This window comes from Schistocerca gregaria, chromosome 8, assembly GCF_023897955.1.
Source record: "Schistocerca gregaria isolate iqSchGreg1 chromosome 8, iqSchGreg1.2, whole genome shotgun sequence".
NCBI lineage: Eukaryota > Metazoa > Arthropoda > Insecta > Orthoptera > Acrididae > Schistocerca > Schistocerca gregaria.
Window position 1 is genome coordinate 220,257,940 of NC_064927.1, and position 14,228 is coordinate 220,272,167.

At 36.8% G+C, this 14,228-nt stretch overlaps 1 protein-coding gene across 3 annotated transcripts in view; it reads left to right on the plus strand.

Annotated features, from left to right (window-relative positions):
• The window catches only part of LOC126284791 (AP-1 complex subunit beta-1), a 138,375-nt gene extending 127,882 nt beyond the window's left edge, over positions 1-10,493 (plus strand). For all 3 annotated transcript variants that reach the window (XM_049983955.1, XM_049983957.1, XM_049983956.1), the window contains exons 15-18: positions 2,123-2,252; positions 6,608-6,779; positions 6,895-7,049; positions 9,996-10,493. In XM_049983955.1, the coding sequence (XP_049839912.1) occupies positions 2,123-2,252; positions 6,608-6,779; positions 6,895-7,049; positions 9,996-10,070 (532 nt within the window). In that variant the 3' untranslated portion in view covers positions 10,071-10,493. The remainder of the gene's footprint in view (positions 1-2,122; positions 2,253-6,607; positions 6,780-6,894; positions 7,050-9,995) is intronic.
• Positions 10,494-14,228: the final 3,735 nt, after the last annotated feature.

Here is a 14,228-nt window from a genome sequence, read left to right on the forward strand (position 1 = left end):
GTACGGCCATCTGTATCGCTGAGGCACGCAAGCCTCCCCACCAACGGCAAGGTCCATGGTTCATGGGGGGAGGTTACTAGTACTGTGCATTACTTTTTCCACGACTTGTGGTGAATGTCTTCAACATCTTCCAAATTTCTGAATGATTGTGAATGTATATGCAGCTCCTACATATTTTAAATACAGGCAGCAATGAGATACTCAAACACTTCAGTCCCCAATACAAACCAAGTACAAGCCATAGCAATATTGCATATGTTCCATCCCACAGTTTCTGTGTCAAGTCGTCAGTCTTTCATCAGTATCAGGCCTACTACTGATGGAGGTGGCACAGTAATTGACAGTGGACTTGCACAGTCTAGTGTTGAAATCCTCATGGACCATCCAGAGTTGGTGGGTTAAGAGGGCAAAGCTGAAATTATTCTCTTCTGAAATAATATGGCTAATTTCATTCCTCATCCTTCCATGATCAGTTTGTGCATCTTTTCAAATGACCTCGTTGACATAATGGGGAACTCTAATCTCCCTTCCTTTGCTTCAGTCCTAAAACACAATATTTACATCTCATTCTGATCACTTGACATTAACAGTGTAAATGAATCGTGCACAAGAACGCTGCGAAGTATCCTCTGTTGTAGTCAGTTGCTGATGTTGTGATAAGTGCAGAGCATTCTTGTTACATAGTCAGGGTAGACGTATGTTTAAGTAGATGCTGAAATTCTGATTCTGTATAAGGTATTTCCTAATTTTTATATACTTTCCTCTGAAAATTTTTGACAACTGGAAACGACAGGAAAAACGATGAAATGTGCAGCTGCTGAAGGGACGGAAGGGAGCCAAATACTAAATAAGGAAACATACAGGTGACAGTCAGAAGTGAACCAAATACTAAATTCCATTAATTCGACATTGCAAGTTGTTTGTGCTCTCCCTGTTTAGATTTTCGAGAAGTGAGATTCCAGTTATGTAAATGAGGATACAGTAAGTTAACATTCCAATTCATGTTATGAGGTACTTTTTTAAAATTATACCCATAAAATATATACTGACATACCTGTGTGTGTATATTCACAGAAATATTGTTGCTAAAAATTACATTAGAAACTGGAAGCTGCACAGATGTACATGTTAACTTTGAGGAAAAAGTGATTTCTAATCGTGGTCTGTTCTTATCACTGTGTTTCAACAAACTAATTTCATTCCCAGTGTGAAATCATTAACACACAAACTGCCATAAGCTCATCTACATAGTTCATTGGATGCTGCTTGGTGCAGATACATTGATTAAATATCTAGGCGCAACATTGCAGAGCGATATGAAATGGAATGAGCATGGGGAAGGCGAATGCTTGCCTCCATTTTATTGGGAGAATTTTGGGAAAGTGTAATTAATATATAAAGGTGATGGTGTATAGAACACTAGCATTCTTGGGTACTGCTAGTGTGTTTGCGATCCCCACCAGGTCAGATCAGAGGTGAAACAAAGCAATTTAGAGGTGCCGCCATAAGGTTTGATCAGCCTGCAAGTATTATGAAGAGGTTTTGTCAGCCCACATGGAAATCCCTGGAAGACGATGTTCTTTTTGTGTGAGGTTGAGCAAATTCACAGAACTGGCATTTGTGGCTGATTTCGGAACAATTCTGATGCTACCAACATACATTTCACTTAAGGATGAGAGAAAATACAGGAGCTTTTAGACAGTTGTTTTTCCTCTCTCTATTTGCGAGTGGATTATGAAAGAAAATGACTGGTAATGGTACATGGAATCCTCCTGCTATGCACCATATGGTCGCATGTGAAGTATGTATATAAATGTAGCTGCAGTGTCTTCTTGTTGACAGTGATGTGAAATTTTGTACAGTGCAGGTCAGGAACATCTCGACCCAATGGATGGTGTCTGTGTAAGTTTGATAGTGAGCTTGAGTGGAGTCAGTTGTCAAAATCACTTTCCTGTCTTGGCAACGACTTCATATGTAGATATTTACAGTTATTTTCTGCACCACATAATATTGATCAAAGTAGTTTTCCATTTTAAAGATTTTTTTTTTCTTGTATAATTAGTTTTGGTGTTAAATTTCTTGTATCGAGTATTTTACTGATAATGATTAATTTCTGTTGCAGCTTTGGGTTAACACCAAGTGCACAGTTGCAGGTGATGACTCCATTGCCACCTGGGATGTCCCATGAAAGTTCCCTTCCATTAGCTACCACAGGAGCTGTACAGCGTATGGAACCACTAAATAATCTACAGGTATATGTGAAATGTGACTATTCATCTCGTAATGTGCAATTTTTGAATAATTTGATTTGATGTGTAGGAGACATGTCAAGATATGAAATAAGAAACATTAAGGGAAATACGTTAGTTTACGTTATTTTAAAGATATTTCTGAGATACTGCTACTAAAATGTGTACTGCAGTTTCCAGTATACAAAAATAAAGTGTATAAATTCTTTGTTCTGTGACTCTGTCTAAATGAATTCTTCAGTAGAACGTTTTTCAACCAGAAGAGCAAATAGTAATCTTTCCAGTGAACAAAGACCCATGTTAAAATGTTACTGCTTTTTATTTTATTGTAAATTTTAAATGCCATATACTTTCGTGTTGGGTTACAGTTTTAAGCAGTGTGTCAGGAGTTCAAAATTCTCTCTGTGGTGAGTTCTGTAGTTTTGATCAGAGAATAACAGTATTTCATATATGTAAAGGGAGGGAATAGACAGTATTTTTAAATCATTTAACAGTCACCAACAGGATACCCATTGTTTGGAAACACACATATTCCAAATTCAAACTTCCTGGCAGATTAAAACTTTGTGCCGGACCGAGACTCGATCTCGAGACCTTTGCCTTTCGCGGCCAAGTGCTCTTGCCCGCAAAAGGCAAAGGTCCCGAGTTAGAGTCTCGGTCCGGCACAAAGTTTTAATCTGCCAGGAAGTTTCATATCAGCGCACACTACGCTGCAGAGTGAAAATCTCATTCTGGAAATATTTCCAAATCATTTTCTTTTGTAATACTAAGAGTTTAATTATATTTGTTAAATTCCCCAGATCATGCTACAATGAATAACTGACTCAAAATGACAGTGAAAGTCTACCTTTCTGGTGTTTGTCTGTAGAAACTGCCAAAATAATCATAGCAGATGTTAAGCTGTTGAATTCATTTGCTAATTAGTCAATATATAGATTAAGATTTAGATTTCATCAAGATGATTTAACCTAAGAACTTCACACAGCTTGCTTCTGTGAAATCCTGATCATTATAGGTTACCTTCATTTCACTCAATTCTAATAATTTAGCTTCAGATTGCATCATTTTAGTTTGTTACATTTAGTTTTAGTCCATTACGATACAACAAAGGGTCCATTATGATACAACAAAGGTTCAAGATCTTTTGGAGCGTTTGACACTTTCTGAATTTCAGATACCTCATTTTCAATTAAAACTGATGTCATGAGCAAATAAAACTGTATAAACATCAATAGCAAGTGATATGTCATATATGTACAAAAAGAACAGACAGGGAGCAATATCGAATTTTGTGGGGCTCCTTGGGGAAATTGTTTTCCAGTTTTAGGAGTAATTGCTTGAATTTGAAATTAAAATTAGTCATCATTTCCTATATATGTAATTTGCAGAGAAATAGTGAAAGGGTTCACTGAATCAGGATTTTGTCAGACCACAAATATTCCTGTGACCTCTAATGTAGAACTCTTTTTTTAGTAAACTCTTTGATGACATTTACTGTGTTTTCTCCCTGTTGGAATCCAAACAGATTTTTTAAATCTCATTTGTAGTAAGAAATTTTTGTATTTGTCTTGCTACAGTCTTTTCAAACACTTTGAGAGGATTGGCAGAAGGGAGATACGGCAATAATTCCACATATCTTGAGCCAATACCTTTTTGAATAGTGGTTTTCTCAGCAATTTCAATATGTTTGAAAAGCATACCTTCTTGAAAGATTGGTTTTTAACCACTGACAATGTTTGTGAAATGATATCCTTGATTACAGGAAGGGTATTTCATCCCATACAGGTGAGGTTTTATTTTGTTAGAGAGTATTTCATTTTCAACATCCATTTGGGTGATTTTTCAAACTCTTAACAAGACGTATTTCAGTTATTTTCGGAGCTTGGGAAATTTGTTTTGCCTCGACTGGCTGCCATATCTACATCTGTACTTGATATATTTCAGAAGAATTCTTTGAAACAATTTGACATCTGAACAGGGTGTATCATATGATTTTGAAATTTAATTTTCAAAATCTCTTGACTTTTGACATTGGTTCCTAATTGTGATTGAAAGACTGACCAAGCACTTTTGTCTTATTTCTGTGTTTGAGGATAAATGTATTATTTGTTATTTGTTAGCTGCCACTACAAACTTCCTGAAAACTGCTGTATAGACTTCGCATACTCTACAAAATCAGGATTCCTGTTCAGTTTAAACTCATATAGTTCTCTTTCTGGCACTATACACTTTTATTTCTGGCGTAATCCATTTAAGTTTACTGCTCACTTTTTCTTGACCACATCTAGGAGGAAAGGATCCATTAAACATACTTGTAAAAAAAAAAATCAACAATTTACCTAGCCCGACACTTGAGCTGTAGTTGTCTGTAGGTTAGCTAACAATACTTAATTTATTGTAGAATAAATCCCTATTATATTTTCTTAAATTCCTTCTTATTCACACGAGGCTTTGTCTGCTTTTGGGAGGTCAACAAGCAGAGCTGAATGATCCTAAGTACCTAGGACTAGCAGTACTTATTTGCATTTTCATATTGGTAATTACTTATAAAATTATCAGTGCAGGTCATTGATCTGCTGTAGTCTCTCCAGAAAAGTTTAAGTTAAAACTAGATTCCTGCAAAATTTTGCAGAATCACTGCTTTCGGGCAACATTTTTGTTGAAATCTGCTACAATCACAATTTTTTTTCTTACTTTCTGGGCGAAGTTTTTCCCAAGAGATTGTGAAATTTAGTTAAAAACACTTGTGCTAAAGAACATAAAGAAATTCTATAAATTGCTATAATCACTGTATTCAGATAACTTAACTCTGTAGAGCAACTCTGAAACACATTCACTTCATTTAAATTATTCAAATTTTCTCTTACTTTATAACATACTGAAGAGTCAATAAGAATGCAGGAGCCTCCACAAGATTTTTCTCCTACAAAAGCTGCTGTCCACCTTAAGATTATTAATATTATTTAAAACTTGTTCACAGTCTTCTGTTAACCAGTATTCTTTTTGACAGATTATTATATTTACACGTTCACAGTCTTCTGTTAACCAGTATTCTTTTTGACAGATTATTATATTTACACGTTCTGAAAGCAAAATTGTAAGATAAGTTTCAGAGTATTTAGGATAAGGTAGTTCTGTTGTAAAGCCTGTAAAGCCATTGATATTCCAGTGCATTCAGTGAAATGTATCCGAAGCAGCAGTTGAGTAACCCACATATCAGATTTCTTTTTATTTTGAACTGAGAGATTTAGTGTTAGATTAAAATATTATGAGTGAATATGTTAAAGTTAAAATTTTCAACTGACAGTTTCATGGAAGTGTTTCTAAAATTTAATAGAATACTACTTATCTATTGTCAAGTATTTACTTGAGGGGTTATTTCTTTAGTGTATTTGGAATATCTTGACTGATTCCTTTGCCGCCAATTCTGAAGAGGCTACAGTGGACAGCTCTGTTGGTTAAATAACGTTGCTGTCAATGTAAGTTAACCTTACTCTTTTACCCAGTCTCTCAGATGGAAGAGTAGTCTTCGCAAGTACTGTTGTATGCACCCACTTATTTCAGAAGCATAGAATTGTGTTCTTCCTACTTAAAGTGAAAATGCTAGGCACACTACAGACAGGCCTTCTAATACCATTAAAATCTCATAAATGCAAAGATAAACCTCTTTATAATTCAGATGAACTATTCTAATCAATCACTTCAAATACTGAATTCATTCAATGAAAAATGTTTTGTGGATTCTGTATAAAGGGATAAAAAACAATTAACATGTGACTCAAAGGAACACAGCTGTCTGCCAGTGTAACTCCACTGTTCTACGCAGACTCAAGGTGTGTTTCTATTGCTGTTATTTGAATTGCCATTGCTAAATAATAAATATTAAGTGGTATTAACTGATAATGTGATGGTTTTTGTAATGAAGCATTGCTTTGTAAGCTACATTGTTTAATGTGATATATTGCTGACACAAAATGCTAAGTAGTTGAAATTATTCGCCACAGTACTCGACTATTTGAAAGTTTCTTTACAACAACTGAATTTAAAAGATAATTCTTAAATTCAGATATGAGTGTGTGAGAAGATGGTCCATGGATGATATTTAATTGTTCTCATCGGTGTCTGTTTTGGTAGAATTTTCTGTTCTTTATAAATGTAACACATTTCTGTTATTGATGTTTCTCAACTTCCACATTCTTAAAGAAACACAGAATTTATAATTGTTGTACATATTAGATATCATGAAGCATAATTGCACAATAAACTTGTGGGAGATTAATTGTACTCAATTTTTGAAGGCTGACAATTTTGTTTCTCTTACATTTAATTTTACTTCTAATACTTTTTTCATTTGCCAGGTTGCTATAAAGAACAACATAGACGTTTTCTATTTTGCTTGTTTGGTACCAATGAATGTTTTCTTCACTGAAGATGGGCAGATGGACAAGCGTGTGTTCCTTGCAACATGGAAAGACATTCCAGCTCAGAATGAAGTTCAATATAATTTGACAAATGTGCAGTGCAATGCTGGTAAGCTGAAAACATTAAGCTATATTTTTTGTAGTATTTGCTGGAGTAAATGTAATCAGAATCAGAAACTTTAACCAGGGAATTAATGTCGCTTAAAATTCATTTTCATCCACAGATGCAGTGGTGCAAAAAATGCAACAAAACAATGTTTTTACAATAGCAAAGCGTAATGTTGAAGGTCAGGACATGCTCTACCAATCCCTCAAGCTGACAAATGGAATATGGGTTCTTAATGAACTTAAGATTCAACCAGGAAATCCTAACATCACTGTAAGTACCAAAAATCTGTTAGTTCATTTTCTGCTGCTCATTATGAGAATAGGTATGGGATGTGAAATGAGGTAAAGATGATTAAAAAAAGAAAGCTTCCACAGCCAAGTGAAAGCTAGGGGAAAAGACTGAAAACGAAAGCTCGGGGCTTTGTTTATGGCTATTTTTGTTATCTGTGGTATGAGGACAGGCTGAAAGGTAATGCCTCTGAATTTTTTTGTGAAAACTCTTAAAGCTTTTTAAATAAAATAAAGTTATTAACAAATTTATTCGTTGTATCTGCGTATTTGCAGCTTTCTGCCATAGAAGGCTTCAAATAGCAGTATGTAGCGTGGGTTGAGTAACATAAATGTCTGTGCCTGAGTAACAGTGTACTACAATAAAGTTTTGAATTCAAAGATTTCGTCCACATGGGACATCTGCAATGATGAGATGCCTTGGGTTCTCGGTCATCGATAATTCTTTGTACAATCCTGACTTGGCCCAAGCCAGTTTTCATGTGTTTCCAAATGGTAACGAACACCTTTGATGACTTAAATTTGATAGTTATGGAATGGTGTAAAGTGGAGAGATTGTGGCTCCGTCAAAATCAGGCATTCTACAGTGACGGTATTGACAAAGGGGTATCTCGTCTGGAAAAATATGGGGTGACTACATTGAGGAATAAATCTGTCGATATATATACAATAAAGATGAAGATGTTAATAAAGTTTGGTTTATTTATGAAGCTTTAAGAGCTTTCACATAAGTAATTTCAAGGCATTAGTTTTGAACATGCTCTCATACTTTCATATTTGGCAGTTTGTCATGTTCTCTGAATTATAATTAATTTTTGTGAAAATTGAGAAGTTTTATCAAATTATGAAGTTTTATCAAATTATGTTGTTGTTGTTGCACTGGTTTTCAGTTATGAGACTGGTTTGCTGCAGCTCTCCATGCTGCTCTATACTGTAAAAGTTCCATCGGCTCCCAGTACTTACTGCGACCTACATCCTTCTGAATCTGCTTAGTGTATTCATCTCTTGGTCTCCCTCTACGATTTTTACCATCCACACTGCCCTGAATGCTAAATTTGTGATCCCTTGATGCCTCAGAACATGCCGTGCTAACCGGTCCATTCTTCTTGTCAAGTTGTGCCACAAACTCCTCTTCTCCCCTATTCTATTCAATACTCCCCATTAGTTATGTGATGTACGCATCTAATCTTCAGCATTTTTCTGTTGCACCACATTTCGAAAACTTCGATTCTCTTCTTGTCCAAACTATTGATTGTCCATGTTTCACTTCCATACATAGCTACACTTCATACAAATACTTTCAGAAACGACTTCCTGACACACAAATCTATACTCACTGTTAACAAATTTCTCTTCTTGAGAAACGCTTTCCTTGCCATTGCCAGTCTAAATTTTATATCCTCTCTACTTCGACCATCCTCAGTTATTTTACTTCCTAAATAGCAAAACTCCTTTACTACTTTAAGTGCCTCATTTCCTAATCTAATTCCCTGAGCATCACCCGACTTAATTCGACTACATTCCATTATCGTCGTTTTGCTTTTGTTGATGTTCATCTTATATCCTCCTTTCAAGACACTGTCCATTCCGTTCAACTGCTCTTCCAAGTCCTTTGCTGTCTCTGACAGAATTAAAATGTCATCAGCGAACCCCAAAGTTTTTATTTCTTCTCCCTGGACTTTAATTCCTACTCCAAAATTTCCTTTTGTTTCCTTCACTGCTTGCTCAATATACAGATTGAATAACATCGTGGATAGGTTACAAATTATGTAGATGTGTAAGAAGTTTAGAATTATATATTGGTTAGGAATAAAGGAGACGACTCAGAAAATGGCAGAAGCAGTGCTTCGACAGGTACACAATTGAAAGGTACAGAGCTTCGCTAGCTTCTGGAATGCACTTCTTTTTTTCTCAGCCTTGTAGAAAGAAAAGCAACATGCACACGTAACCGCCCTCTCACACTCTCTCACTCACTCTCTCACTCACTCACTCACTCACTCTCTCACTCACTCACTCTCTCACTCTCTCACTCTCTCACTCTCTCACTCTCTCTCTCTCTCTCTCTCACTCACTCACTCTCTCTCTCTCTCTCACTCTCTCTCTCTCTCTCACTCTCTCTCTCTCTCTCTCTCTCTCTCTCTCTCTCTCTCTCTCTCTCTCTCTCTCTCTCTCTCCCCACTCTCTCTCTCTCTCTCTCCAATATATACACACATTAAAACCAAAGATTCAAAGACTTACAAAGTGAGAAAGTGCTGGTAGACAGGCACAATAAATAAAACACACACAGAATTTCTAGCTTTCCTTTTGTGTGTGTGTGTGTGTGTGTGTGTGTGTGTGTGTGTGTGTGTGTGTGTACACCTGTCCTTTTTTCCCCCTAAGGTAAGTCTTTCTGCCCCCGGGATTGGAATGACTCCTTACCCTCTCCCTTAAAACCCACATGCTTTCATCTTTCCTTTTCCTTCCCTCTTTCCTGACGAAGCAGCCGCTGGTTGCGAAAGCTCGAAATTTTGTGTGTGTGTGTGTGTGTGTGTGTGTGTGTGTGTGTGTGTGTGTGTGTGTGTGTGTGTGTGTTATTTTATTGTGCCTGTCTACCGGCGCTTTCCCACTTGGTAAGTCTTGGAATCTTTATATATATAATCACACACCTGACCAATCATTGTACTGGGGTGAGTGAGTTGGGGTCTGGGATGGGGTACCTATTGACAAAGCAGCACTTTTGCCTTTCAGTGAGTCATCTACTTTATTCTTAAATAATTTGTAATTATCAAATAGAACTTTCAGTACATTATTGTGTAAAAGATTAATCACATTATTAGTGCTTACCAGTATGTATTAAAAGCCTGATAATGGTCATGTCACTGTTAGATTTACTTCAGTGTGAATTGGCTTATTTTTTACTGTCATTATACTATTTCTCCCCCTGTTGCAGCTGTCACTGAAGTCTAGAGCTCTTGACGTCGCACCTGGTGTTTTCCAAGCATATGATGCTATTCTCCACAGTTAACATTCCATTTGATTGATGTTCCAGTATAGATATGAAATATATCCTACATTCAACAGTTATAATTTATAGTACTCTATTACATGTGTAATAAATACTGTTACATAGTTAAAAGTATATTTGTTTAAATGCACCGTATAAATGAAGAGAGATGGTAGATATGAGGAATTCGTATAAAATTTGAATTTTGAATATGATTTGTCTCAAACTGTCAAAATAAGAACCTGTCATGTGTTAAACTAGATTTGTAATTGTTTCTGCTACTGGATAGAATCTCCTTTTGGAAAACTCAAACATAAATAATTCAAGGGAAATGCACTGAGGGGAAAAAATGTTCCCTCTTAGTGTCTATCTTAAGAACCAAAGAGACTTTGTTTTGGAGCGCTATGGCTTGTTAAATGAATAAATTTTTAAGTAAAACTGTAATAGTATTTTCATTTGCCACCACACCTACATATTAGTTCTTAGTATTTTTTAATTAAAAATTGTTGGCATATTTACTAATTAGCATATTTTAGTCACAGTATTTCTGAAAATGACAAAGTACAATTAGAAAAAGGAAAAAACTTTAAATTTAATTTGTGGTGGTTTCTTACTGTTATCACTTTCTCTTTTTTTTATCTTCCAGTTCAATCTTATGTATGAAGCAGATTAATTTTTCTTCTGTTATTTGTATGATTTTGACTTTATGTACAGAGTATTATCTGAAAGTTCTGAAGAAGTTAGTTTCCTGTGTTCACAAAAAGTAGAATATGCAACCAAAATATGTATGATAAAATTTTCTGCTGAAAGTAACTATTAAATGGTATGGTGCAAACATGAAGAAAAGAGGGAAAACGCAAGTTTCTTTTACATTAATTAGATGATGTAGGAGAAGATACATGTCTAAGTTGCAGGCAGGACCAATTTAAAAATATTTATGAACAAGTTTCTGATCTCGGCCTTCGTCGGAAAAAAACACACACACACACACACACACACACACACACACACACATATATATATATATATATATATATATATATATATATATATATATATATATATATACACACACCACACACTCCTGCCCATCCCACCTTTTTCATTCTTTTGCATCTGTCATTGGTTTACTGTCTTGCCACAATTGTCTTTCCTCAAATTCTGTCAACTTGTCCATGTAGTTAGTTTTCTCGTGGTAATGGAAGGGGTGGTAACTACTGTTGGATGCAGAGGATGCATCTCCCTTTGCGTAACATGTGCCTGGGGCCTCCAGCTACTTTCTGGATGTGGCAAGTCTACCACCTGGATCTTCTCTCACCTCTTGTTGATTGTCTCTTCTGGTTTTCTTCATCCTCAGATATAGCTCTCCTTTCTCTCTGGGAACTATTTCTGGCTTGATGCACAAAGGATCAAGGGACTGGTGACTTCATAGTTCCGGCCATTTAACCTCATCAGTCATCCCTCCATTTGCAGAGATGCCAGACAATCATATGGTTTCTGAAGATGTACAACAGCTTTCTCTGTAATTGCAGGAGTAACAGTCCTGATGACTTATCTGGCCTTGTAACATTAGTCAACATGGCCTTGCTGTGTTGATACTGTAAATGGCTGAAGGCAAGTGGAACTACATATTTTGTTTTGATAGGACACATGGGTTTAATGATTTTGTCCTTTTGGGTACAATATTCTCAAGCTACAAATGTCCCAATCAGGTCTCCAGATGAGGGCTAATCAGGAGGATGATGTCATCAGGACAAATCTGGTATTCCACAGGCTGGAGTGAAAATATTAAAACCCTTGATTTATTGGATGTTGTTGTTGTGGTCTTCAGTCCTGAGACTGGTTTGATGCAGCTCTCCATGCTACTCTATCCTGTGCAAGCTTCTTCATCTCCCAGTACCTACTGCAACCTACATCCTTCTGAATCTGCTTAGTGTATTCATCTCTTGGTCTCCCTCTACAATTTTTACCCTCCACACTGCCCTCCAATACTAAATTGGTGATCCCACGATGTCTCAGAACATGTCCTACCAACTAATCCCTTCTTAGAGTCAAGTTGTGCCACAAACTTCTCCTCTCCCCAGTCCTATTCAATAACTCCTCATTAGTTACTTGATCTACCCATCTCATCTTCAGCATTCTTCTGTAGCACCACATTTCGAAAGCTTCTATTCTCTTCCTGTCTAAGCTATTTATCATCCACGTTGCACTTCCATACATGGCTACACTCCATATAAATACTTTCAGAAATGACTTCCTGACACTTCAATCAATACTTGATGTTAACAAATTTCTCTTCCTCAGAAACACTTTCCTTGCCATTGCCAGTCTACATTTTATATCCTCTCTACTTCGACCATCATCAGTTATTTTGCTCTCCAAATAGCAAAACTCCTTTACTACTTTAAGTGTCTCATTTCCTAATCTAATTCCTTCAGCATCACCCGACTTAATTTGACTACATTCCATTATCGTCGTTTTGCTTTTGTTGATGTTCCTCTTACACCCTCCTTTCAAGACACTGTCCATTCCGTTCAACTGCTCTTCCAAGTCCTTTGCTGTCTCTGACAGAATTACAATGTCATAGGTGAACCTCAAAGTTTTTATTTCTTTTCCATGGATTTTAATACCTACTCCGAATTTTTCTTTTGTTTACTTTATTGCTTGCTCAATATACAGATTGAATAACATCGGGGAGAGGCCACAACCCTGTCTCACTCCCTTCCCAACCACTGCTTCCCTTTCATGTCCCTCGACTCAACTGCCATCTGGTTTCTGTGCAAATTGTAAATAGCCTTTCCTCCCTGTATTTTACCCCTGCCACCTTCAGAACTTGAGAAAGAGAGTATTCCAGTCAACATTGTCAAAAGCTTTCTCCAAGTCTACAAATGCTAGAAACGTAGGTTTGCGTTTCCTTAATCTTTCTTCTAAGGTGAGTCGTAGGGTCAGTATTGCCTCACGTGTTCAAACATTTCTATGGAATCCAAACTGATCTTCCCCGAGGTCGGCTTCTATCAGTTTTTCCATTCGTCTGTAAATAATTTGTGGTAGTATTTTGCAGCTGTGACTTATTAAACTGTTAGTTCTGTAATTTTCACATCTGTCAACACCTGCTTTCTATGGGACTGGGATTATTATATTCTTCTTGAAGTCTGAGGGTATTTCGCCTGTCTCGTATAGCTCACCAGATGGTAAAGTTTTGTCATGACTGGCTCTCCCAAGGCCGTCAGTAGTTCTAATGGAATGTTGTCTACTCCGGGGGCCTTGTTTCGACTCAGGTCTTTCAGTGCTCTGTCAAACTCTTCACGCAATATCATATCTCCCATTTCATCTTCATCTACATCCTCTTCCATTTCCATAATATTGTCATCAAGTACATCGCCCTTGTATAGGCCCTCTATATACTCCTTTCACCTTTCTGCTTTCCCTTCTTTGCTTAGAACTGGGTTTCCATCTGATTTATTGGATAGGTAAAGGAATTTCAAGAGAAATTAATATGTTGTTATAGTTTGAATTTTGCAAAGTGCAACGGAAGAACAAGAGTTCTGGGAAGGGGAGTACAGTGTTACCAACACAAAATCAAATAGTAAAGCATCTAAAAATGAATAAAAAAAAAATAGAAATCTACTACTACTACTACTACTACTACTTCTACTTCGATGATGATGATGATGATGATGATGATGATGATGATGATGATGATGATGATGATGATAAGAATATATGATGAGATACAATAAATATAGGCAAAAATGCCATACACTCATGCTCATAATTTAAGGATAATTGCAGAATGTGGTGCCACACAATGTGGCACTACACAATGTGGCACTACACAAAACTGGCACTAATAATATAGGCACGTAGGGAACACTCATGACAGATCTGTGTCCATGGTATTGGTGATAAGTTGACAAAACCATCCCGAAACATGTGCTACAAAACGCCACTGTTTTCCTGTGCATGTACCCTGACATCAATATGGGATACGATTATCATGCACACGGACACGTGCCGCACAACAGGTTGGCATACTCTGGATCAGGTGGACGAGCAGCTGCTGGGGTGTAGCCTCCCATTCTTGCACCAGTGCCTGTCTGACCACCTGAAGTGTCGTAGGGGTTTGAAGACGTGCAGTGATTTGTTGACTGAGAGAATCCCAGATGTGCTCGATTGGGT